The 26,729-nt window shown below is 51.3% G+C and overlaps 1 protein-coding gene across 3 annotated transcripts in view; it reads left to right on the plus strand.

Moving 5' to 3' along the window:
• Positions 1 to 26,729, plus strand: part of SYNJ2 (synaptojanin 2) — a 104,519-nt gene that overhangs the window by 41,540 nt on the left and 36,250 nt on the right. For 2 of the 3 annotated variants that reach the window (XM_042987406.1, XM_042987407.1), the window contains exons 5-9: positions 6,439 to 6,522; positions 17,737 to 17,798; positions 22,333 to 22,429; positions 24,866 to 25,038; positions 26,538 to 26,619. In XM_042987406.1, coding sequence (XP_042843340.1) covers positions 6,439 to 6,522; positions 17,737 to 17,798; positions 22,333 to 22,429; positions 24,866 to 25,038; positions 26,538 to 26,619 — 498 coding nt within the window. Of the gene's footprint in view, positions 1 to 6,438; positions 6,523 to 17,736; positions 17,799 to 22,332; positions 22,430 to 24,493; positions 24,679 to 24,865; positions 25,039 to 26,537; positions 26,620 to 26,729 lie in introns of those variants that run through there. The other variant, XM_042987409.1, reaches the window with a different exon arrangement.

The raw sequence follows: 26,729 nt of genomic DNA on the forward strand, positions 1-26,729 counted from the left end.
CCCCTTCCCCTTCCCCTTCCCCTTCCCCTTCCCCTTCCCCTTCCCCTTCCCCTTCCCCTTCCCTCCCTTCCCCTTCCCCTTCCCCTTCCCTCCCTTCCCCTTCCCCTTCCCCTTCCCCTTCATGAAATTTATTGTCAAATTGGTTTCCATACAACACCCAGTGCTCATCCCAACAGGGAGCACCTGCTTTCTCTGTGTCAGCAGCCGTGGGCTTGGGCTTCAGGGGAGGAGGTCCTCCTAGAGTCAGGTGCTGAGTGGGAGGACTTTGGAACAGGAGCTAACGGTGAGCACCAAGGGCAGTTTCTTGCCTATGACTTCTGTTCACTCTGCCTGCTCTCCTGGATGCAGATGAGGCCATAAGTAACATCCGGTTAAAAATGTCAGAGAAAACACGGGCCCTAAACGAAGGCCAGTTTCTTTTTTCTCGCTCGTGTGTACACGATGAAAACTACTTCCTTTTGTTCACATGCCCCACCTGCATTCCCGTTACCTGCATTTCCATCCCAATTTTTATCCTTGGGTTATGAGCCTTTGAATCATGCAGTTCGTTCAACAAATCTTTATTGTTTATCTCCCGCTATGGGCTGGGTGCAGTGCCGGGAACTGGGGGCAGGCCACTGCCTGTCTCTAAGTAAATAAGTAAACTTAAAAAAAAAAAAAAAGTCAAAATTTATGGCCAAAGAAACTCAGTCATTTAAAAAAAACAAATTGGGGTCTCGGGTCTCCTCTGTTGTATCTTACTCATCAGAAAAGCAGCTGTCCTCCCTTTCACCGTCGTCGTTCCTGAAAGATTAGGCACGTTAACACTGAAAATGTAAGTCAGTGGTAGGCGTTTCCTCAGGCTGCTGTAAGAAAGTGCCACAAACAGGGGGCTTAAGAAAACTAGAATTGATTGTCTCACGGTTCTGGAGCCCAAAGGTCCAAAATCCAGGGGCTGGCAAGACTGTGCTCCCTCTGAAAGTTCTAGAGGACGATCCTTCCTGTCTCTTCCCTCTAGAGGAGGGCCCCGTGGTCGCAGCCCTCTGTCTCTGCCTCACCTCCACGTGCTGTCCTCTTCCGGAATGTCCCTTTGCCCTGTAACAAGGGGACCCACCCTATCTAGTGTGCCCTATCTTTACTAACTGCATCTGTAGTGACTGCCTTCAAATAAGGTCACATTCCAAGGTGCTGGGATTAGGACTCCAACATGTCTATTTGGGGGACACAATTCGACCCATAACAAAGACATAATTCAATGTTAAAGAATTGTGCTCTAAACGCAGCACATTTAGCTTTATGAAAAAAATCTCAGTAGTGTCTGCTTTTCTCATTTTTCTATAGACTGGTTGGGGCTGGGGCCTTTGCTCTGGTTATTTCATCCAGAGATGGCAGGCAGCTGGGAATGCGGCCCCCATCCGGGACCAACATGTAGCTACTTGGCCCCACGGTGATGTCACTTTTACCAGACAGGTAACAGGGCAAGGGGGTTGTGCTGGCCTCGCACCCAAAGCTGTTCTCTGTGGGGCTACTCCCGACAGACCACAGGCTCTCCGCTGTGGGAAGTAGGCGCCCAGGATGATTCGTGCCTTCAGAGAGCCCCAGACAGTGTGAACACCACGGTGGGGGTGGCGGCGGGGAGGACTCAGTGCCCAGAGGTGATTCCACATGTGTCCTCATTGGCAACACGGGAGCCAACCCTGAGCCCCTCAGCTGATGTTGATGGTGAGCCTGCCCAGGCAGGGACGCAGCAGGAACAGGACAGGTGCCTTCAGCCTCCTGGGAGTGCCTCCCTCGGCTGGCGCTCAGCTGCAGGGTCCTGCCTGCAGGGAGAAGGGAAAGCCAACAGACAAGTGAGGTTGGGGAGACACACACGAAGCACCGGGTAGGGAAGCCACCGGGGGAGAAGAGGACACAGATGAAACTGAGGAGAGTGGTGAAAGCGTGTGCTTCCCCCAGGAAAGCATCCTGCTGAGGGACACCCTGATGATACCCTGGGGACCCAGCACAGCTCCCCAGGGGGCGTGGTCACCAGCCGCTCCCCGAAGCCAGCTCCAGGCAGCGTCTGCTGTAGGTGCATCGTCCCCTTTCCTGAAATGTTCTCAGAGGCAGGATGAGCGTGGCTGAAGGAAGGCAGGTGCTCCCGGGAAGCAAGAGATTCAAGAGACTCGTGTTGCTCCCACTGGCACGAGAGAGCCCCTTGCTCTCCGTCCCTGCCATCAGGGAATGGTTTTGTTTGCGGCACTCTGTAGCAATAGAAGTACTTAGGGTTGATCTAAATTGTTTTTTTTATAACATAAAAATCTTTTCCTCAGTGAAATAATGTACTTAACCAGTGTTCCTGCCAAGCACAGTGCTGCCTTCCTCCCCTCCCCTACCTCCCGCTGGTGAAGGCACTTCTGAGCATCCTCCTGGGGAGGGAGCTCAGCCTGCGGCATCCACTTGGCTCAGCTTGGGGAGATGCACGTGACATGTGATGCACAGTAAGCGTCTGGGAAGCCTGTAACCCCGTTGAAGTTGGCCCATCCAGGGCTGCGGGGATCTGACGGGGGCCCTGCATGCTCTGCTCCCCCACATTTGCGGGCCAGAGACCGTGAGGTCCGGGTCCGCATGGTGTCCCGGGGCAGAGTGTACCTCCCTGCAGTCTTGGTGGCTTTGCTCCTGGTGACGGCAGATTGTGCACTGATCGCATCCTGCGGGCTTGGAATCAGACTGATGCAGTAGGCAGAGTGGGGGCCATTCTTCCAAGTAGCATGGTGTCGCCTGCTTTGTGACCTGACGTTTGAAGAAATGGCGGGCCTTGAAATGTGGGTTCGTCACCAGAGAGTGGTAGGCAGCATCTTGGAGGAGATTGGCGTGGAGCCACAGCGGGAAGGAGCCCCAGCTGGGACTGCTTGCCCCCACCCCCACCCTCGGTGGCTGCCCATAGGTCACGTCTGGCTGAGGACCCTGCTACAGAAGTGTGACTCTTCAGACCCAAGCTTGTGGCCACCTGGGAGTGGAAGTCCTTCAGTAAATGCATAAAGGCGGCTCATGAATTGCCACGCTGTGCTCCTTTGCAAATGGCAGGACAGAGCAGGCTGGTCCTGTGAGGCAGGGTCTCCCCTGAATTAAACACTCAGGGAGCCAGAAGAGAGGGGTGCTTTCAGTGCACCCACTCTGCCTTGCTTTAACATTTTTCCTAAGAGGAAGGAACAAGCTTTCTTCTCCAAGGCAGGCTGTATGTGTGTGCATGTTGGGGGGTGTGTGTGTGGGGGGGGTTGTGTGTGTGTGTACATTTGTGTGTGGTATGTGAGTGCGTGTTTGTGGGGGGAGTATTTCATGTGTGTGCATTTGTGTGTGGTGTGAGTGCATGTTCGTGGGGGGTGTTTCGTGTGTGTGCATTTGTGTGTGTGGTGTGTGTGCATGCGTGTGTGCAGGTGTGGACCACATCTCAGTCTCCCTGGGAAGAAACCTGGAGTCCTTTCAGCTCTGCCGTGAGTCATACCTGGTGGGATTGCTCTGCAGCTGTGACTCACCATGCAGAAAGACAAAACCAAAAAAGTCCCTTTGGTCTATCAAAAGTGAAAAAGATGAAAAATATTTGGCTATTGAAGATAAGGCCACTGATTAATCCAGGGAGGGCAGGATGACTGCGTGTCCTCCCAAGAATGCAGCAGACTTGGAAAGAATTGGCTTGTAAATGCCTCACCTGGAGGTACAAGTTCAGCAAATAGAAGACAAAAGTGTATCTGCTGGGTTGTGAGTCTTCCTGCATTATCCCTTTCTCTTCAGGGTCGCTGGCTTTCTGCTCCCACCACTCTGTGAAAGGGGCTTCTCAGAGTTGCCAAGACAAGACCAGGGGGGTCCCAGGCCTGGCCTCACCACCACTTAGCCATGGTGGACTCCCTCCTTCCTGAAATGCCCTGTGGTCTCCCTCCCACCCCTTGTCTGACCCTACACTCCCTGTCCCCACAGCCTAAGCCCTGCTCCCCCGGTGCTCTGACCCTGCCCTGGTCAGTCGTCTGCAGGGGCCTCGTCCACACTCCTGGGCAGTGCTTCCCTGGCCTGAAGAGCCATGAGCCACTGCCCAGCACTGGGATCCCGTTCCCTTGATACTCATTTACTCCTCCCTGGGACCAGATGGCAGTAACTCCCTTGAGAGAGGGAAATCGAGGCCCAACGTGGTTAACATGCCCAGGGTCACCCTGCAGGGCACATGGAAGCTGGCAGGTGGAAGGTGCTGTCCCAGAGCCCACGTGCTGACCCACGTTCACACTCCACCCTCCTCTCCTTCCCCTGGGATCCAGATGCCCTCTGTGAGTTGAGGCATCAGTCTGCCACTAGTATTAAAACCTATGTTCTTTAGCTCAGAAAAGGAAAGCACCACAAATCCACTGCTGGTGTTCGATGGTCAGGTTTGTCTTACTACCTTGGGAACAAAGAAGGTGGCCCTGATGATGAACAGGACAGAGAACTAGAAAGTCTTCATGTGGGAGGGAGCAGTGGAGAAATCCAGAGGCATCTTTCCTTCCTCTCCCAGGAGTGGGGTCTAGGGTGTGGGGACTCTCGGCGGGTGTTTTCTGAAGCTGGTTCTGCCTGTGCAAGTTCTAGCTCAAGAGGAGCGTGGTCTAATGCTGGAAATAGCTGCATTAGCATGTCTTCGAGTGAAGGGTCATAGTTCCATAGCTTAAATCATGTCCTGGCACTGCTGAGGGCTATCTTTATAGAGAAATGTTGGCTAAATTGGTTTCTTTCTCAGCATTCTGGATCCGTATGTTCTTTCTTTATTTTTATTTTTTTAAGGTTTTTAAAAATGTTTATTTTTGAGAGAGCATGAGCAAGCGCACAAACGGGAGGGGCACAGAGAGAGGAAGACAGAGAATCCCAAGGCAGGTTCCGAGCTGTCAACGCAGAGCCTGACGTGGGGTCAAACTGTGAGATTATGATCTGAGCCAAAATCAAGAGTGGGGGACACTCAACCGACTGAGTCACCCGGGTGCCCCCAGACCCATGTGCTCTTTTATTTTTAATTTTTTTAAATATATTTTTAAAATGTTTATTTTTGAAGGAGAGAGAGGGAGAGTAATTGGGGGAGGGGCAGAAAAGAAGGAGACACAAAATCCAGAGCAGGCTCCAGGCTCCAGGCTCTGAGCTGTCAACACAGAGTCCAACACGGGGCTCGAACTCATGTTGCTATGAGAACATGACCTGAGCCGAAGTCAGATGCTTAACTGACTGAGCCACCCAGGCGCCCCTAGACCCATATGCTCTTAATCTCAGGGTAGCCAGTGATGCCTACGGTAGTTTAAGCAATCTGCTACTTTCTCCTTTTTCTTTCTTTTTTTGTTTTTTGGTTTATTTTTAGTAAAATAGTAAGGGCTAGCAAATTTGCTGGTAGTCAGTATCTGGAAACAGAGAAGTTCTTAACCAGTGCTTTTCCCTTTGGAAATTAGGGGATAGGAGTTTCGCTCAGCTCTGTGGCTGCCAGGCTCGTCATTCCTGTTGTCTGGGGACCTGCAGGTCTGATGTTCAGGTCCTGCGCTGCAGAATTACTAATGCATGTGTGATCTGAGCGTGATCTAGAAGCATGGAAAGCTACCCTGTAAGGGAGCAGCCTGGTAAGAAATGGAAAGGATCAGCAGGGTTGGCCGGGCTGGCCCTGCCAGGCCAGGGTAGAATTACTCAGATAAAGGGCAGTGCATCTGATAACTGCCACAGTGTCCCCTCGTGATGCTCGGACCTGCACTTTTTGTCCCTTTAAAACTACCCAGCACTATGGTTTGAGGGGGCCCGCGGGCACATGAGGAGTTGGTACATTCTGCAGTAACCGTGTGTGTGGGGGGAGAGGAGGTGGTCTGTTCTTTAGCGTGTAAGTATCCTTTGCTTCCGTGCAGTGTATGTGGACTTAGTGTCGGGTTGAAGAACACGGTGGCACAGGGCCAGGAGCACCTACAAGTTCAAGCCTGCCTTGTCAAGTGCAGGGCTGACAAGTGTAGTCACCTAGGTCTTTTGGCTGTAGCTTGTTCATTTCATCCATCCTTTTCCAGTTGCCCGCTGCTACTTGGCTAGGTGACAAGGTGAAAATAGAAGGCTCTAAGGAAGGTCTCAGTTAAATTCCGGAGTACTTTTGCTTCTATTGCTGAAATGGGGTGTGGGGAGGCCTTGCTGGGCTTTCCAGGGAGCTGGGAAAGGCTGTGTTTATTCCCGGTTGGCTGCAGCCCTCCCCCGGAGGCCCCAGGCCCGCTCCAGGCTCCTCTGAGGCTGGTCGGCTGCCAGCATGCCCGTGAGCACACGGGGCCGGCCTGCGGGTCAGGGAACAGCAAGGCCACGCTGGCCAGAGGAGCAGAGGGCGCAGAAGTCCGCTGTCTGCCCTTCATTCTGGCCGGTGTCGGGTCTCAGGTGGCCGGATCCCGTTACCCAGCCCCAGGACATTCAGTTTCATTGAGGAATACTTTTCCTTTATGTTTCCTTGCGGTGCAGACGATTTACATGGATGATGGAGTGTCGTCTTTTGTCCAGATCAGGGGCTCCGTTCCGCTGTTTTGGGAGCAGCCAGGGCTTCAGGTACGTAATGAAAAGAGTAAGTCCACCTTAAAGGAAAAAAAAAAAGTAAGTATTATTGTTCACCTGCCCTTCTCTTCCGAACAGCTGTAGTTTGTTTCTTTTCACCGTGTTTCCTTCACAGCGCGGTTTTGAGGCTTGTTCCTCAGCCCAATTGGATTGAACTGAGCTACCAAAGTGTGAATACCTGTGTGCACCTGTACACGCATGTGTGTATCGTGTTTATATACAGAAACGTATACATTGTATGTAATTTTCTGATCCTAAGCTTGCTGTTGATGCAGGTGAAGTGGGAAGGAAGGTCTTTGCTGATAAGCGAGCCGTATAACGTAATTGAGTAGAATTACTTTGTTAGTCCCCAGGTTGAGTGTATTGAGAACTTGGCCAAAGATGGTTTTTGAGAGCTGTGACCATCATACAGGGCTTTAAAAGGTTTTCAGGCCCTAGTAGCCATGCAGCAGGTCTGAAGTTTGGAGATGCTTGTTGTGGGGCCACGTGAGAATTGCACGGAACATTCCCATGATTTCTAAAAATACACCTTGTGGTCTAAAACAGGGCTGGGGTCAGTGCCAGGGGTATTTGGCATTCTGTCTCCTGGGAAGAGTTCAGGGTGTGGTGTTGCCACGTTCCAAGAACACGTTTGTCGTCAATGGAACTCTGCACTGCCTCATCCAGTGAGTTCCTTCCCAGGAGGGTCATGGACCAAGTGGACCTGAGGCTCCTTACCATCGACCCCAGATCTTTCTCCCTGGCCTGAGTGATCGTCTGTGCTCAGAAGACCTCTCTGCCCAGGTGTGGCTTCGGCTCCTCTTACCGAGGGCTCTGTGTGATGGCGGTTGGGTCGTCAGTGGTGCCTGAAAACGCTCAGGGCCATCTGCCAGGTTCTTGGGGGTGTTTGACACAGCCGGGTCTCTCCCGGACCTTGACTTGACCCCATGTCAGCAGAAGGCACTTTGTCCACATGGCTGTCATTGTGCAGTGAGGTGGAGGGATGAGTGTCATGTGGGGTGTGACCTCTGGGGAGGGGGAAGCTTTTTTAGCATCAGTCTTTCTATCCGAAAGGAACAGCGAAGACGTATGGGGATGGCTGGTGGCATTGAGTGGTGGCATAGAGAGGCACACGTGACGATGATTGTCACATGGAGAATAGTTCATCCCGAAAGAGTTAGTTTTTTTTTAATGGCTTTATTGTGATACAATTTACATGCCATAAACGTCACCCATTTAAAGTGTACAATTCAGGGGTGCCTGGGTGGCTCAGTCGGTTGAGCGCCCGACTTCAGCTCAGGTCATGATCTCGTGGTCTATGAGTTCGAGCCTCGCGTCGGGCTCTGTGCTGACAGCTCAGAGCCTGGAGCCTGCTTTGGATTCTGTGTGTCTCTCTCTGCACTTCCCCCACTCGCGCTCTGTCTCTTTCTCTTTAAAAAAATTTTGAAGTGTACAATTCAATGGTTCTTAGTGCATTTACACAGTCATATAACTATCATCATGGCCTAATTTTAGAGGACTCATCCCCACCAAAAGCCCTGTGCCCACTGGCCGTCACCTCGACCCCCACCACCCTCCCAGCTCTCCCCCAGGCCTAGGCAACTGCTAGTCTACTTTCTATCTCTATAGATTTGCCTGTTCCAGAACATTCCAAAAGGGTTTTTGAAACTTGACTTTCTTTAGATTCAGAGTTTTCCTTCTGAAACTCCTGGAACTCTGTATTTAGCAAATGTCAAATGATGGGTAAAAAGGAAGCAGGAGACCATGTTGTGTTTCCTGTGAAGATTTTAAGAAATCCAGAAATTGGGGGCAATCATGGTAGTCTTGGGATTTGGGAAGGAGCCTTTGAAATTCATCCCCTTCTTCCTTGCACCCAGTCGTGGGTCCTTATTCCAAGATCTCTGAGATGCTGAGTTCCTCCTTGCCTTGCACGCTATGTGTCTGTCTGCAGGGCGTTGCAGGGGACGCCCCAGAGTGAGTCTGCTGCCCCAGACCTTCGAGGAGGAGTCCCTTGTGTCTTGTCTGAGGCATTCCGGCTCTTTGGGATCTTCCATCCCGTTTTTCGGACTCTCCATGTTCTGGTCTCCCTCTTCCCAAAGCAAAGCAACACTGGTTTGTCAGTCCCCTAACTTTGGTCCCCGGCCTGACCCACTGGAGGCCCCAGATGCAGCCTGACCCTGCCATGAAGCAGCTGTCCCTCCATCTGACACGGGCAGTGTCCGTGGGGCTTGGCTGGCCCGCTTTTTGGCAATGATACCCCCTTTTAGACTCATAACACTTGTGCTTCTCCAGAGCCTCCGTGGTTTCTACAGAATAGGTTTCAAAAGGCTTTAGTGTCCATTAATCTTATTAAGGATTTTGCTAACCTTTGGGTCTGACACCCGTGTTTATCCTCTAAATCCCGTCCACCATCAAAGAGAGATTAGATCATCTTCACAGGGGACCAGGGGGCAGCTTTCAGTGATGCTCTGCAGTGCCCCTCCCTGAACTCTCAATAGCTAAGCCTGAAGATTGATTCTGGTTGTTTTACTCCATTTGGAACCCCCCACCCCCTTCTTAGGTGACTTGAAAGATGCAAAGATTTTTGGGTGAATGGTTCGTGTCTTAAATTGGCGGGTAGCACCCTCACGGGGCTGTCCCCGGGAACCAATGAGCCCTGCCGGGTTTAGGGCATAGGGTGGGGGCAGGCAGAGAAGACTCAGAGTGATGAGTCTGCATGGTTTCACAGCCACGGTGCCTTCCTTGTAAACTCCTGGATCTGGTGCCATTTCTGGCAACCGTGTACCTTTAACAATCTCATCTTTACCATGTAAATAGGTTTACAGTTTATAAATCACCACACTGAAATTTTACCCTTGAAGCTAATGGCTCTCTTGGTATGGTTAGATAGAGAGTATATTTTTTAAACTTTAAAAAAAATTTTTTTTTTAATTTTTAAAAATGTTTGTTTATTTTTTGAGAGAGGGAGAGACAGAACGTGAGCAGGGGAGACACAGAATCTGAAGCAGGCTCCAGGCTCTGAGCTGTCAGCACAGAGCCGGACATGGGACTTGAACCCATGAACTGCGAGATCCTGACCTGAGCCAAAGTCGAACACCTAACCGACTGAGTCACCCAGGCACCCCTGAGAGTATATTTGTAATATACTCTTAGTCCATTGAAGATTTTGCTCCCCATGTCACTTTAAGAATTTTTTTAAAGTTTATTTATTTATTTTTAGAGAGAGAGAGAAAGTGAGGAGGGGAGGGCAGAGAGAGAAAATCCTAAGCAGGCTCTGCACTGTCAGCACAGAGCCCGATGCAGGGCTCAAACTCACAAACTGAGAGATCATGACCCGAGCCAAAATCCAGAGTCAGACATTTAACTGACTGAACCACCCAGGCATCTCCCCCCACCACCTCCCCCCGCCCCCCGCCAAGTGTCACTTTAGAATCTTCCTCCCCTGTAACATGTGTGCAGAAATGTCTCGCAAAGGTGAGTTAGGTCTCTGTTTTGAAGCTTCGTATGACATCACCAGCCGGAGGAGGATGCACAGTAGATTCGTCCCCTTTGTCCTTCCCACCTCGTCTACATTCACTTCCTCCCTGTTAGACCCATTTACTAGGCTTCTGGAACATGGCACCGTGTGTGCTCATTTGTGTGGTTGTACTTCTTTTTTTCGTTTTTGGTCCCAAAAAGGATCTCTATAAGCCATCACAACAGTTTCTTTCTTTCTTTCTTTCTTCTTCAATATATGAAATTTATTGTCAAATTGGTTTCCATACAACACCCAGTGCTCATCCCAAAAGGTGCCCTCCTCAATACCCATCACCCACCCCCCCCTCCCTCCCACCCCCCATCAACCCTCAGTTTGTTCTCAGTTTTTAAGAGTCTCTTATGCTTTGGCTCTCTCCCATTCTAACCTCTTTTTTTTTCTTCCCCTCCCCCATGGGTTTCTGTTAAGTTTCTCAGGATCCCCATAAGAGTGAAAACACGGTATCTGTCTTTGTCTGTATGGCTTATTTCACTTAGCATAACACCCTCCAGTTCCATCCATGTTGCTACAAAGGGCCATGTTTCATTCTTTCTCATTGCCACGAAGTACTCCATTGCCATCACAACAGTTTCAAAAACAATGAAGAGGTTGGGGTGAGGGAAAGATACTCGTAATGAAAAGGAACCGAACCCAGGATAGAGTTGCACGTGCACCGCGGCCCCCGGGTCTCGTGTGATTGTTTGCGGCTCCTTACCAGCAACCATCACCGAAAGAAACAAGATCGCAAGGTAGCTTCTCATGTGATTCCAAGCATAAACTTTACCAGTTATGGGACCTGGTTGCCATTCAAATTCTGGCTCCCCTTCTTAGGGACCGTATACTTTCAACAAGTTTTTATCTCAGGAAAAAAGTTCTTATCTCAAAAAAGAAAGCCCTGAGAAGTTCCTATTTTTGCTAAACCTTAGTTTACTCTTCTGGAAGCGGGGTTAACAATCAACCTCCTGGGGTTATGGAGCTATCATAGCACACAGTAGACTTCAGTGCAGTGTCCAGAACCCGGAGAGCACATAAGTGGTAGCTGTTGGTATTGTTAACATAAAAAATAATAACCAAGAGAAGAGAACACAAGTTGCGTTGGGAGAGCGTGGCTCTTTGCACCCAGAGAGTGGTGTGAGAGCTTCCCCCGTCTCCATGAGGCCTGTGAGGTGGGGACAGTGTGCACGTACCTCTCTATCAAGACATGAGACCCAGTGACCAGGCTCACTGAGCGTCTGTGGGTACGTGGGGGCGCTTCACATCATAGCCCGAAGGGGACGGGTCATGATGGTGTCGTGTGAGTAGAGCCCATGAGAGAGGAAGGCCAGGATCCCTGGGGCCTCTCCGGGGAGAGCCAGCCCCCCACTCCCAAGCTGAGGGGGTGGGTGTCTGAGCCGACTCGGGAGGGATCAGACAAGGAAGGTAGCCTTGCAGAGCTGTCTACATGTGCGGGCGCTGCAGCCTGGGGGTCACGGTGCGTCCAGGGAGCAGCATGGCTTGCTGCCTGCAGCCCAAGGCAGGGGGGGCCACGACCAGAGGTCAGACCGGAAAGGCAGGCAAGGGCCAGATCAAGACGGGCTCTGCACGTTACGCTAAGGAGCTTACGTTTTACTCCAGGAGCTGCTGAAGGAAGGGTGCTCTGACGAGGCTGCACTTTATTTTTTTTATTTATTTATTTATTTTTTTATTTTTTAATATATGAAATTTACTGTCAAATTGGTTTCCATACAACACCCAGTGCTCATCCCAAAAGGTGCCCTCCTCAATACCCATCACCCACCCTGCCCTCCCTCCCACCCCCCATCAACCCTCAGTTTGTTCTCAGTTTTTAACAGTCTCTTATGCTTTGGCTCCCTCCCACTCTGACCTCTTTTTTTTTTTTCTTCCCCTCCCCCATGGGTTTCTGTTATGTTTCTCAGGATCCACATAAGAGTGAAACCATATGGTATCTGTCTTTCTCTGTATGGCTTATTTCACTTAGCATCACACTCTCCAGTTCCATCCATGTTGCTACAAAAGGCCATATTTCATTTTTTCTCATTGCCACGTAGTATTCCATTGTGTATATAAACCACAATTTCTTTATCCATTCATCAGTTGATGGACATTTAGGCTCTTTCCATAATTTGGCTATTGTTGAGAGTGCCGCTATAAACATTGGGGTACAGGTGCCCCTATGCATCAGTACTCCTGTATCCCTTGGATAAATTCCTAGCAGTGCTATTGCTGGGTCATAGGGTAGGTCTATTTTTAATTTTCTGAGGAACCTCCACACTGCTTTCCAGAGCGGCTGCACCAATTTGCATTCCCACCAACAGTGCAAGAGGGTTCCTGTTTCTCCACATCCTCGCCAGCATCTATAGTCTCCTGATTTCTTCATTTTGGCCACTCTGACTGGCGTGAGGTGGTATCTGAGTGTGGTTTTGATTTGTATTTCCCTGATAAGGAGCGACGTTGAGCATCTTTTCATGTGAGGCTGCACTTTAGACTCGCCCGGGTAGCTTACAAAACTCCTGATACCCAGGTTGCATTGCTAGCCCAATTCAATCACAACGTCTGGGGGTGGGAGCCGGGCATCAGTACTTTCTGAAGACCCTTAGATGACTCCAGTGTGTGGGAATGTTTGAGACCCACTCAGTGATTGGTTGATAAAGCAGATTTTTTAGTGCCAGGAGAGAGAAGCTTGGATTTGTAGCATTAGCCCACTTCTCTGATGTGAAACTCCTGTCTTGGCCAGTTTCAAGCCACCAGCTTGACATCATTGCACTTGACTCTGGGAAGTGTTGCACACGCAGTCTGCAGGTGAGGTGGAGGGAGCTGGCTGCAGCGCGGTGGACCATGGCGTGGACAGGTTCCGGGGGTGGGTGACCCGCCCCGACACAGGCGCAGGAGGTTTCAGTGTGGAGCAGGGAGACCAAAGGTAAAGACCCCCGGCGGGACCGTTGCGGCGGTCCAGAGGAGAGCGTAACTACGGGAGGCCAGTGGCGCACGGGGACAGGTGCCGAGATGCCATTCGTGGTTACGGGACTTTCTCGGGTGCCGAGCAGACTCTGCTTTGACTCACGCAGCCACGCATCCTTGAGACTGGCTGTCCCTGCTGCCGACTCCCCTACCTCCATCTGTGATTTCAAGCATAAACTAGTGGCGTCAGGGACCAGCCAGGACCGATTGGCCAAGCGTGCACTTACCGCAGAGACTCGGAGGATGGTGAGGAGAGAGAGGGGATCCTGAAAGCAGCAGTGGCCGTCAGTCCCAGTGCACCTACGCCAATGCTGGTTTCATTCTACCCCCCCCAACTGCAGCTCCCCTGTACGTGTGTGCGTGTGAATCGTTTTATTATTTGAGTATACTTGACCTACAGGATTACGTTAGTTTCAGGAGTACAACCTAGTGATTCCCCATCTCTATATTCTGCTTTGCCGACCACAGATGTAGCCCCCGTCTGTCCCCGTACCAGCTATTATGGTACCATTGACTGTATTCCCTATGCTGTGCCTTTTATTCCCATGCCTTACTCAGCCCATGGCTGGAAGCCTGCCCCCCCCCCCCGCCCCATTTGGCCCACCCCCTCCCTCCTGAGGCTCCTCCTCAAGGCTTCTGACACACAGTGGCCTCAGGACTGTGTGACAGCACAGAGGAGAGGTCCAGGTCAGTGTCAGCAGGACAGATGTGACGGCTGGATGTGAGGCCTAAGGCGACCAGACCAAAGGGGTGCTGGTGGAAGGGTGGTCTCCTGAGAGAATGTCCCAGGCTTGGCTTCTGCCTGGGGCCCTTCCACTCCAGGAGGCCGTGATGCCCCAGGAAGCAGGGCGCCCGTGGCCGTGGCGGCTTGTTTCCTTGTTGGCTCACAGGCATCTGCACCCCGAGCAAGAAGGAGTCGAGGGAGATGAGTGGAAGCCAGAGCCTCCTAACCTGGAGCGCACCTGCGTGCACCCACGCATCCCCTGGAGGAATCGGGTGCACACACTCCGATTCCTTGCCCCACCCCCACAGATTTTCATTCAGTCTGAGAGTTTGCGTTTCTTTTCTTTTTTTTTTTTTAAATGTTTATTTATTTTGAGAGAGGGGAGCAGACAGGGGGAGGGGCAGAGAGAGAGGGAGAGAGAATCCCAAGCAGGCTCCACATTGTTAGCACAGAGCCCAACATGGGGCTCGAACTCATGAACCGTGAGATCGTGACCAGAGCTGAAATAAAGGGTGGGATGCTTAACCCACGGAGCCACCCAGGAGCCCCGAGAATCTGCATTTCTAACAAGCTTCCCTGGGGGTACTGAAGCTGCTGGTCCAGGGACCACACTTTGAGAAACACTAGAGCCGGGGATCCATTCTGCCCATTCACTGCCCTGGTCCTTCATTGTGGGTGGTGCCCTTGATTTCTTAGTGTTCTCAGGAAAGTTTGTCGTCATCAGTGACACTGCACTGACTGCTGTAGGGGACGGGAACATGCCTGTGGTGGTCCTGCCTGGCCCCATCCACATGGATGGTTGTCAAAGTCTGGAGTGACAGGGGCAGGCCAATGGCACAGAGGGACGTGCCATGGCCCAGGCGAGCTGTGCCCTCTCCACTCTGGGAGACTCCAGATTGCTTTCTGTCTGGTCCTCGCCTTCCCCAAACCCGCTTTTGTGCTTGGGAACCTGCTACATCTCATCCTATTACTCTGCTTGTCCTCAGTAGCTGTGTAGGAGCACAGTGCCCATCAAATCACTTGGCACTTGTTACACAGACTTGTTAATAACCTTAAAGTGTGTTTCTGGCCTCTCTAGACCAGGGGCATTCAAGGACAGGGAATTCTGGGTCTCCCATCTCTCCATGGTACCCGGTGTCACATTGACTCCAGGTGGTAGGATGAGCTCACGAACTCCATTCTGGACTGAGTAATTGTTGTAATGGAGGAACGTAGAGCCCAGGGGTTGGACACTCTTGAGTCCAGTCATCTGTGGCTGAAATTCCTACCTGTGGGAAGAAGAAACTTTGGGGTATGATTCAGGGAGAGGCAGATGCATCCAGTAACAGAACTTGTCATGACTTAAAACCAGGCTTCTGAACCCTGAACCATTGTTTCTCTACTGTCCCCTTACTGTGTTCCTCTGGGAAGGGTTCTAAACACAGCCGCAGCTTATCCAGGGGAGACTTCTTGCCCTGATGGACAGGCTGACTCACAGCAGGCAGCCCCTTCTGTTGGGTTTCAGCCGTCAGGGAGCTCACGGATGGTGGCTGAGAGGAGCTTAGCCCTGCTTTCTGCAGGCGCCTGCCTTACAAGATCAGAAGAAAGACAGGAGCTGACTGGCCTTAGAGTGCGGGATGGAGTAGTCTTCTCAGAACTCGGGCTGTGGAAGTTTCTGGAATTATCACATTTTCTCAGCAAGGGATTGATGCCGTTGGGAAAAGGAGTGCAGAATAAACACAGTGGCAAAATGAAAGCAGTTGGTTTAGCCTTTCCTAAGAACTCCCAAGATTACTTAGGACCAAAAGCTACTTGGGACTTTATTTGTAGAATCCTTTAGACAGACACGCCTAATCTCAGTCATTTCTAAGTTATTCCAGTCACCTGGAGTGGCTCTTTCCTCAGGTATGAAGAGGGACAGATGTGTTACCTGTGACGGTAAAACTTGTCAATAACACTCCCCCCACATTCGGTGATGACTATGTCTGATGGTGCAGATGAATCCAGAGACAGTATGTTCGTAATGTTCAACAACAAGCAAAGCCCAACAATATACTTCAAGAAACGTTCTATCTTAAAATGATGCCAGGCCTGGGGCACCCGGGTGGCGCAGTCGGTTGAGCATCCGATTCCCACTCAAGTCGTGATCTCACGGTTCAGGGGTTTGAGCCCCACGTCAGGCTCTGTGCTGACAGCTCAGAGCCTGGAGCCTGCTTCAGATTCTTTGTCTCCCTCTCTCTCTGCTCCTCCCCTGCTTGTGCTCTGTCTGCCTCTTTCTTAAAAATAAAAATTTTTAAAAATTTAAAAATAATTTAAAAAAGATGATGCCAGACCTACAGAAAAGTTGTAGGAACAGGAGAGCGAACTCCCATGTGTCCTGTCCCCAGATTCTCTCTAGGTTAGCCTCTTGCCCCCCACACATGCTCTCCCTTATTTTCCGAACCACTGGAGAGCACGTTGCACACACATCATGTCTCCTTACTTAGTACGTCAGGACGTTTTTCCCAAGAGCAAATATGTTCTCTTGCATCACCGCAGGAGAGGCGCATGCTCAGCACGTGTACAGTGGCACAGTGCTCTAATCTAACGTCCAGTCCACGTTTCAGATTTATCAGTTGTTTCTGTAGTGTCTGCCGTGGCACTGTTGCCCCTTCAGTCCGGGATCCAGGCCAGGACCCCGTCCTGCATGTAGCTGTCCCATCTCTAGTCTCCTTTGATCTGGATCAGTTCCTCTCCCTTCCTGTCTCCTGTGACATTGACATTTTTGGGGAACACATGTCTTCTTTTCCTTTAAGTTGGAAGTGCCTCAAGTGGGGGTTTCCAGGGGTTTCACTGTGATCAGGTTTAGGGTGTGGATCCCTGAGACCACATCCTTGTCAGGGTGTCCCATCTGGAAGCCCACGGTGTCCATGTGCCCCCTCGTTAGTGATGTTAATTTTGGTCACTCAGGCAAGGTGCTACTCCATTTCTTCACTTAATGTGTCATCTCTTTCAACTAATAAGCCTCCAGGAGAGACTCTGAGACCATGAAAGCATCCTATTCCTCATCAGCCTCTCCCTTAACATTTATGATCAGTGGGTGGTTTTTGCTGAACCATCCTTTACTATGGCGGCTATAAAATGATTTTTTTCCCCCACCGCTCTCTCCACATTTATCAGTGGGTGTTCAGCTGTAAGGAAGAGCCCTCCCTTCTTCCCCATCCACCTGCCCACCTCTCTGTCCGCTCACTCATCCAGCCAGCCAGCTGGCTCTCATCCGTGTAGATTCATGGATTCCTATTTTATTATCAAATTATAATCCATTACTGTCCTTTCTAGTTCAGTGATCAAATTGTCCCAGATTTGTCCAGAGAGAGCCTTTCAAGCTGCCTCCAATAACAATATACAGTTGGTTTTTTTCATTTTGAGTGAGAGAGTGAGCATGAGTGGGGGAGGGGCAGAGAGAGGGAGAGAGAGAATCCCAAGCAGGCTCCACACTGCCAGCACAGAGCCCGATGCGGGCTGGAACCCACAAACTGTGAGATCATGACCTGAGCTGAAACTAAGAGTCAGACACTCAACCAACTGATCCACCCAAGTGCCCCATAACACTATATAGTTTTAAGTTTATTTTTTAAACTTTTGATGTTAAATAGGTAATTCTAAATAATAAGGCAAATTAGTTTGCAGGTAGCCATAACTCAGGTATTAGGGGGGGTTAGGGTATCTGGAGTTGCAGAGGAGGTTGAGAAGTAGTTTCACGCTCCCTGATTGGCTTAGCCTCACCTCTGCTCTGCAGGTCTGACATGGGCCTCATGCACTGACCCTGAAGTATCTCTTCTGCCTTTGGAAGGGTTCCAGCCGGTATGGTCCATGCAGCGTTAGGACGGGGCTGCAGCACAGCCAGGCTCGGGCTTTGAGACCCAAGTTCAGTGCTGGTCACCTGATCTGTGAATAGGTCATAGAGGGGCGAGAGGCTGCAGCCTGGCTGGCACTGGGGGCGACGTGGGAAGACCATCACTTCCTGGGTTCACAGAACAGGAGGAATCACTAATGTTATTTCTCTTTGCTTTAGGTTGGCTCTCATCATCTGAGACTCAATAGAGGCCTAGAAGCCAATGCCCCCGCTTTCGACAGGTAGGGTTGTCTGGGACCATCCTTGGGAGTTGTCCCCCTGCCCCATCAGACAGTGCCACAGGGACAGCAGGGGGAGGGGGCCGCCCCAAACCCCGGACCTGCATCTGCCTTTTACTTTGGTTCTTTGCGCAAGAAGGGAGTTTATAGAATGAGACATTTAGTGACTCTCAGAGTTCCCTGAAATTTCATTAATACTGAGGTTACACTTGGCAATTATTTTATCTGCCCAGTTCCTTCTTAATGAAGCTTTATTCCTTTGTCCTAGTTAACAAGGGATAATCTATAGGATATTTGTAGCTGCTTCTTTTTCTTTTAAAAGTAATATATTTCAGGGGTGCCTGGGTGGCTCAGTGGGTTGAGTGTCCGACTTTGGCTCAGGTCATGATGTCGCAGTACATGAGTTCAAGCCCCATGTTGGGCTCTGTGCTGACAGCTCAGAGCCTGGAGCCTGCTTCTGATTCTGTGTCTCCTTCTCTCTCTGCCCCTCCCCCCGCTCATGCTCTGTCTCTCTCATTCTCAAAAATTAATAAATGTTAAAAAAATTTTTTTTAAGTAAATAAAAATATATTTCAAGATTTAAAAAGCTATAATATAGAAGGCATAAAGTAAGAAGTTAAAAAGTATTCTAACTTCCAATTCCTACTACTAAGGATTTCACTATTAGCTTTTTACATAGCATTCTAGAAGAACATTTGGCAGATAGAGATTTCCTTTTCCTTTTTTTTTTTTTTTTTAATGTTTGTTTATTTTTGAGAGAGAGAGATAGCACAAGCAGGGGAGGGGCAGAGAGAGGGAGACAGAATCCCAAGCAGGCTCCGCGCGGTCAGCTCAGAGCCCGACGCAGGGCTCGAATTCACAAACCGCAAGATCATGACCTGAGCTACAATCAAGAGTCAGATGCTTAACCGACTGAGCCACCCAGGTGCCCCTGGAGTTTGTTTTCTGAACCACAAACTGGACCGTTACACAACTTGCTTAAGAACAGCCATCGCTAACCTAAACCATAACTTGTATTTGAAATAATTAATCGCTTCTTAAGATATTTGCAATTTTGATCTAAACGCTAATTTAAAAAATTAGTAAATGTCATAAAAATTCCAGGAGCGATTTTTTAAAGCATTTTAATCCTTCTGCCTGAATCTCCACCTGGACCTTCAGTCTGTGTGCACCCTTCTTGTGTTCTGCAGATGGGTAACAGCAGCCCGACCTTGACCCCTGATGGGTGCGTCACAACCAGCAGGCTTTCCCTCTGAGGACATGTGAAGTCTGCTAATGAAAATGCCGTTGCCTGTGTTCAGAACACTGTTAACGTGTTCTGTGCACTGTGTGCATGGAGTTGTTTGAGGAGACACTGATCTGCATTCAGTGTTCTTCAGAAATGGAAAACATAATTGGAAATGTCCTTCCTTCCAAGCTGACCACAAGTAGAAAGGAAGACACCTGCATGCTGGGCTTGTTTCAAAAGCCTCGTGTTTATGAGCTTTTAAAAAATATGCATATATTTTAGGAACATTTACACCCAACTTCAGCATTTTTATATCCTGCTAGTGTGTACACCCGAGAGGATAAGCCCCCTCTTTTCTCACAGGAGCCCCTTCAAGACCGCAAGCCCTTTGGGGCACCTGGGTGGCTCAGTTGGTTGTGTCAGACTTCGACTCAGGTCATATAGGCTCACGGTTTGTGGGTTCGAGCCCCCTGTCGGGCTCTGTGCTGACGGCTCAGAGCCTGGAGCCTGCTTCAGATTCCATGTCTCCCTCTCTCTCTGCCCCTTCCCCGCTTGTGCTCTGTCTCTCTCAAAAATAAATATTAAAAAAAAAAAAAAAAAAAAGACTGTAGGCCCTTTGACCAGCAGCTGCCACTGAAAATGTGGCTGACTCCAGGCTTCCTTCCTAAAGCTTTCGGGCCAAGAGGCAGCTGAGACTGTGTGTTCTCACGGGCAGGGGCCGGGGCAGGAGCTGCCTGGCCTCACGCTGGGTGCTGCCCAATGCGCTCATTTCAGTCTCATGTGGGAGCGCGGGCATCCGATTCTCTGGCAGACCCACCTCAGTGGGTGCTGGGGTCCCCCCGAGGAGCTGGGCCACGGGTTCCTGGAGGTGCCCCCCATCTCTGGCACATCAGGGGGCTCTCAGGAGTTTCTCTGTTCTGTGATGTGCTTGGTCCAGAGTAAATCCCTTATGCCCCCACCTGCCCCCACACAAATCCCCTTTCCGTGGGTAGTTTGAGCCCCACAGAATACCTGTGGCCAGTGCCGTACCGTTCAGTAGGTTGTTCACTACTGCCTCTTGCCCACCTGCTGTCTGTGGGAAGGAAGTGGGGTCCTTTGGATGTGTGGACCTGAAGGGGATCTTGTCTTGCTGGTAGAGTTTGGATGGAAGTATTAACCCTTTTCTGGGGGCGGTGCCTGGTCTCACCTGTACGGGACACTGGACCCCTGCTCCTTCCTCCCTGTCTTTGCTCGGAGCTGCCCGCATCTGCAGTTGTAGGTGGACATTGCCGTCCCCTCACTTCTGCCCTCAATATGAGAAAGATGCTGTCCAACAGAAACCAACCTGACTTCTAATTCCCCCCCCCACCCCAAGTTTTCCACAGAACTCCACTCAACGGTGAGATGGGCAGGCAGGGGAAGGACCCTGGGTGCACAGAGCAGGGAGGCCAGGCTGAGTGTCTTGCTGGCCTTAGTGTGGCTCCCCCCCCCCCCGCCTCCGGAGCCCTGAGGGGAGTCTTAGCTTCTCACCGATCAGTGTATTATCCTGCTTCAAAATGAAAAGGAAGGAAAGAAAACCCAACTCCTATGTGCCAAGCACTGTGCTTGTCACTTTTATTTGTTCTTTTAGTGCTCAAAACCATTTTTTGCAGGAGGAGGATTAGCTTTATGGTACAAAGGACTCGCTCAGAAGGGATGAATAATCAATGGTGCTTGGGCTGTTGACATGAATGATGAGCGATATCGTTTCTCATCCACCTCTGGGTTTGGAATCCTTTGAGACGCAGGTGTAGTCGCTGCGTGGGGCGGGGGTGGGGGGGGCAGGGGTCACACGCCAGCCTGATCTCTGACAAGCTGCACTGTGGGAGGCAGCTTGCATGCGTGGCCACTGTGGGCTTCCACACATTTCAGCCTTGAATCACCGGTGCTCACTCCGTGACCGGCAGAGCTGGGCAGCTCAGACTTGCCACCAGAGCAGAGGCCCCTCCCCGTTGGCTCCATGGGTCTGACCTCCGGCCGGGACACGGCTTCCCCAGGCAGGCAGACTCGGGAGAGTCCAGAGGGGCTGAGCCACGCACATCCCGTTTCTTCTGGTACCTTCACCAGGGTTGCTGCCGTGTGGCACGCCCTGGGGACAGAGCCCGGGCTTGTGCGGTGGCCCTGACCGCGCCAATCTGATGGAGCCACACCTCTTCAGGTGGGTGGGAGTTGGGGGGGCAGTTGAGGATCGCAGGGAGGAAAGGGCTGCCAGGAGCTTCCCTAGAGAATTCCCACACACACGGAGCTAGGAGCTCACCCTTAGCTAGTCAGCAGACGACCTAAATTCAAACTGCCCCGTTCAGGATCCATATTCTACTATACTGTGCTATCCCTCGAAGTTGGCACGAGAGGATTTTTTTCCTTTATTGGGCTGACATTGGTTCATTTGTGCTAATCAACTTAAAATGGATTTATAAAAGAAACATACCCTAGAAATTCAGAAAATACAAGAATGTATAAGGAAGAAACGAATTTTAAGTCACGTAAAATTCCACCACTTTTAACGGTGTGGTGTGCCATCATCGTCTAGTCTTTTTTCCATATTTAGGCAAAAGAGCGCACGAGGAAAATACAGTTTACATCTGCTTGTTGCATTGTCCTCTCCCTGTGTTTTTTTTTAAATTATATTTAAGCATTCCTACCATGATTAAGATTGTAAAGTTAACTTTTCAAAAGCTGGTAATAAAGGATAAATATTAGTCTCTCCCCAGTATTTCAACATTTGTATTTTTAAAAGTCCTTGATCTATGAATATTTTCCTAAAGCTTGAAATTTTACTGTGCCTTGTTGTTTGGGTTAAACATAATGAAATATAATGTGCTTAGATAAAAAACACTGAGGTTAACAGCTCTCCTACCAGCTTTTCTAGTTTAGAGAAGGAAGGTACCAAGTGAAATTAGAGATTAATTTCACAGACGTGCATGTTGCCCTTATGAAGCTGTGTTAGCTGTTCTAGATTTAACGGGGACTTTACAGGAAGTGCGGCATCTCCTCTGTCTAGCGTTCTGCTTGTTTAGAAGTCTGATGTGCTGTAAGTTCTTCTTGGCCCGAGCCTTTCATGCAAACAGACTGTAGACATGCTTGTCCCTGACAGTGGGGTTGGTGGCTGGGAGAGACTGGTTTTCTCCCCCCACCCCCCCCCAACCCCACCCATTTTGTGTCCTGGAGAACAGCTCAGCCTGGACCTCTAGTGCCATGCAGGTCCCTCCTGTACCCTCTCCCCTCGAGGGTGGAGCCGTCAGCCTCTGTCCTGGTGATGTGGGCTCACGGTGCCGCCCTGCTCCGTTGTAGGCATATGGTGCTTCTGAAGGAGCAGTATGGGAAGCAAGTGGTCGTGAACCTGCTGGGGAGCAGAGGCGGAGAGGAGGTGCTCAACAGAGCCTTCAAGGTAAAGGCCCTGGGGGTGTTGGGTGAGGGGCCCCTGCTCAGAGGCAAGCTTCTGTGCAGGACTGGGAACAACAGCACTGCTCTCGCCGCGTCTGGGAGTTTTTCCCCATCAGCTCTATAGCCTTAGGTGATTTGGGCTCCTGATGTACGAAATTTAATGTTTATGAACTGATGGTTAGAGAATTTGCTCAAAGTCAAAACAAAGCATCTCCCTCCTCCAGCTGCGCTTCCTCCAGACTCACACTGGGGCTTTGAGGGCTCTGCACAGCCAGGCCCCTTTGCCTGGTTCTCTTGGACACACGTACACCCGCACACGTTTGGGCCTCGCCCCGCGATCCCTGACTGCTCAGGGCGCCTGAGCTCCCCTTCCCTTGCTTGGTCTGGCTCTGCTGCTGGTCAGCGCCTCCTGGCGAGCTCACCCAGACACCTGCGGGGCACTCGGTGGAGCTCTTAAGGGCTCCCGCTCAGTGTAAAGCAGGGAATCTTACATGATTTCCTCCTGCTTAACTTCGGCCTTCAAATCTCCCATCCCTGTCTGGGCCGCCCCAGAAAGCAGCTTCCTTTGCCTGGCTCCCCACGGACTCCCTGAGGCTGTCTGGGCACTTTTGGGCCTGGTGTGAGGGGGAGGGGCCTACCCAGGGAAGGAAACAGGGCCTTCTGTTCCCAGAGCTCCTGTGTGTATTCAGTCTACTACGTGAAAAGTTCCAGAATGAGCTGTGGGCGACCTCCACGCCCCTTTCTCAGTGGCCCATGTCCCTCACTTCACGGAGAGAAGCCCTCTGGTTGTTCCAAGGGCAGGGAAGCCACATATGGGGAGAGTGAAATCGGACCTAGCCTCCTGCGAAGTCTCATGGGAGGTGGTGTTTGCTGCCTTCCTGACCCCTGACCTCTGGCCGGTAGGAGCCGAACCCCAGCGGGTGCTCATTTCACTCTGCTTGGAAGAGCCATGTGCTCAGATCAGACTTTCTGGTGGCCAGTTTCATTTGGCCAGACCTGCTCTTCCTGGTTGGCGTGTAGCAAGCTTGCTGAGCTGTCCCCCCTCCCTACCCTCTTGGCAGCAACGTTGGCAGCTTACTCTAAGGAAAGGGAAAAAGGCAAAACCCAAGAATCTCTTTTCCCTTTATGCCGTGAGCTGTGGGGAGAGGACGTCCTCAGCATCCTCCCGTCAGCTGATGGGAGTGCCCCCTGCTGACAGGCTCCTCTGTCACTAGCGGGGCTGGAGGCAGCCGTGGTCCAGTGGCCCAGCAGGAGGAAGGTGGGCTGCTGGGCAGGTAGGAGGGAGGAGGTGGATGCCACCTGGAGGTGACCGGCCGGTGTCACGTAGAGCTGTGGCTCCCTCAGCCCCGAGGCCCGTGCACCGGCTGCCAGCTTGCAACCTGCAGTCCCTCAGGCCATAACTAGCCAAGGTGCTCGCTCCGAAATGTAAAGTCGCTAAGAGGTACGCTAGTCAGCTCAGCTGACTTCTTTTTCATAGCCAGACTTTCCCGACGTTCGCAGCCATACACTGATTGGCATTCTGGCTCACAGTGGATGGGCACTTTGAGTTGGAGGGACCACAAGGCTTAAAGTCCTTCTAGTCTTTCAGAGTCATTAGACTCTCTGGACAAGCCTGACCTGAAACTACGCAGGAGGGCCTGGGGTGGGACAGACCAGGGACCAGGTGCTCTGGCAAGGCACCCGGTTCATCTTCTATCACGGGACTCTCGAGAGAGCCAAGGAGTGGCCAGGGAGGTTCCTCGTGTGGAAGAGAGGCCTCGGTCGGGAGTACCAAGCTGCCTGGAGCCCACCTGCTATGTGTCCCCATCTCTGGCCCCGCCTCCCTTCCAGGTCAGGTGCCAGCCTGGGCCCACTGGCCCTGGCCACCGGTCACCCCCATCCTGAAGTTTTACTGGGCTGTGCCTCAGGCATCTCCCTTCACGGGGATCCAGAGGACCTTGACGGGAGAACTGGACACCTCTGAGCCCACCCACCTGAGGCTTCACTTGTCAGTATGGGACCGGTTACCAGGGCAACAGGGAGCTGCATTATGAGCTCCACAGCCTGCTGGGCCTCCCTGCCCCTAATGGGCCCGTGGCGCTTGGGTGCCTGCAGAACAGAGCGGTCCTTCCATCATCAGCGCCCGCCCAAGAGTCCTGCGGGAGGGTGATGTCAGTACAGGGCTGTGAGCTGCCCCACGGAGCCAGACCTGCTCTGGCTGTGTTTTGCCCAGGGTGGACCTTCTCCCCTTCTGCAGGCAAGATGCTCTGTGTGGTATGGTCCTCCAAGTCTTTGTTCTTCTCTCTCAGGGTCAGGACCGATGAACAGCTTGGTCCACCATATGCCTTAAAGCTAAACCGTGTGCTCGAGCGAGTGCCTTGGGGAGCCACACGGCTCCAGCTGTGCTGTCACTGCGTTCCTTCCCTCCTTCCCCTGCCACCCTTTCCCTTTCCACTTGCAGAAGTTGCTCTGGGCTTCTTGCCACGCCGGCGACACGCCTATGATAAACTTTGACTTCCATCAACTTGCCAAAGGCGGGAAGCTAGAGAAGTTGGAGAACCTGTTGAGGCCCCAGTTGAAGCTCCACTGGGATGACTTTGGTGTGTTTACCAAGGGCGAGAATGTAAGTCCACGGTGAGTCTCCACCTGCGTCCTCATGCTCCCGCCTGGTGACTAGTGGAGCGGCCGGGGGCCTCCGGGGCTGGGCGCCCCCCTTGCTGCTCAGCTGCCCTTGCAGTTTCCTGGAGCACAGGCTCAGGGATGTGGGGGGGTCCCGGGTTCCAGCCTCGTCCTTCGCCTTCCCACCTTCAGAACGTGCTCTTGAGGTTTGTGAGAAGATGGTGAAGCATGGTTTTCTGGCAAAATAAATTATTAATAAATGGACTAGGCTGAAACATAGAGTTATGGTGACCATAGACCGTATCATCGAGGGGCGCCTGGGGGGCTCAGTCGGTTGAGCGTCCAGTTCTTGATTTCAGCTCAGCTCATGATCTCATGGTTTGTGAGTTCGAGTGCCACATCGGGCTCTACGCTGACAGGATGGAGACTGCTTGGGATTCTCTCTTACCCTCTCTCCCCCTCTCCCCCATGCTCACTCACTCTCTCAAATAAACATTAAAAAAAAAAAAGAAAAGAAAAAGAACTTACTGCCCAAACTGATGAAAGCCCACATGAGTGAAGGGGACAGTTGGCATGAGCCCCATTGCCCGAGGACACTGGGGTCTGGAGTTTCCTGCTCAGAGCTGAGCGGAAAAAGGAAGCCTGCTTTCCTCAAGTCACAATGCAGTCGATCCTCACTTTTCACAGATTCTGTATTTGCAGATTTGTCCACTTGCTAAAATTTATTTGTAACCCCCCAAATCCATCCTTATGGCCCCATCACGGTCGTCACAGACCTGCTCAGAACCGTGAAGAATTGCAGTCACTCAGGGTGTAAGGCGATGCTGTGCCTTCTGTTTCAGCACTTCTACTAGAAAGTGTCCTTTCTGTGGTCTGTTTAGTGCCACGCGGTCACATTTTTATGCACCTTATTGGTGATTTCACTGTTTAAAATGGCCCCCGAACACAGAGCTAAGCGCCGCCCGGTGTTCCCGAGCGCAGGAAGGCTGTGATGTGCCGAATGGGGGAAATACCTGTGATGGAGAAGCTGTGTTCGGGTGTGTTATGTGCTGTTGGCTGCGAGTTCAGGGTTAATGGATCGACGATCTGTATTAAGGTGGCTTTACACAGAAATACACATAAAACAAGGTTACATGTCGATCATCTGATGAAGATGTGTGAACAGAGACTCGGGGGAACCTCACCCCGCATTCTTCTAGAAGCAGTAGTTCAGCATTTGCTGATCTGCCAATGGTACGACGCACGAATTGTTCACGGCAGCTTTCTGGAACGTAACTATGGCAAATGATGAGAATTGGCGTATTTTATAATGACCCAGGTGTGCAGACTGCTGAGAGGGTACGTGCCACTCCAGCGGTGCTGGGGTCCCTCAGGGTGTATGCCGGGGGTTCTGGGGGGCCACTAGAATAGGTGACTCCTGGTACATTTTGTTTGGGAGTCTACAGGCCATTGTTCTATGGCTGTCGTTCCCCTGACCGCAACTTGTAACCATTTGCATTTCTCGTTTTCCTAAGTTTTCAGAAAGGCACGCTGCGGATGAACTGTCTCGATTGCCTGGACCGAACCAACACCGTGCAGAGCTTTATTGCACTCGAGGTCTGTCCCTGCGTCGTGAAGCCCCTCGGGCCACCCGGGCCGTGTCCCATGCCTTCCGTCAGCAAGATGAGGGTGACATCACTGGGCTAACTTTCTACCTGTGAGGAGGT

This window comes from Panthera tigris, chromosome B2, assembly GCF_018350195.1.
Source record: "Panthera tigris isolate Pti1 chromosome B2, P.tigris_Pti1_mat1.1, whole genome shotgun sequence".
Classification (NCBI taxonomy): domain Eukaryota; kingdom Metazoa; phylum Chordata; class Mammalia; order Carnivora; family Felidae; genus Panthera; species Panthera tigris.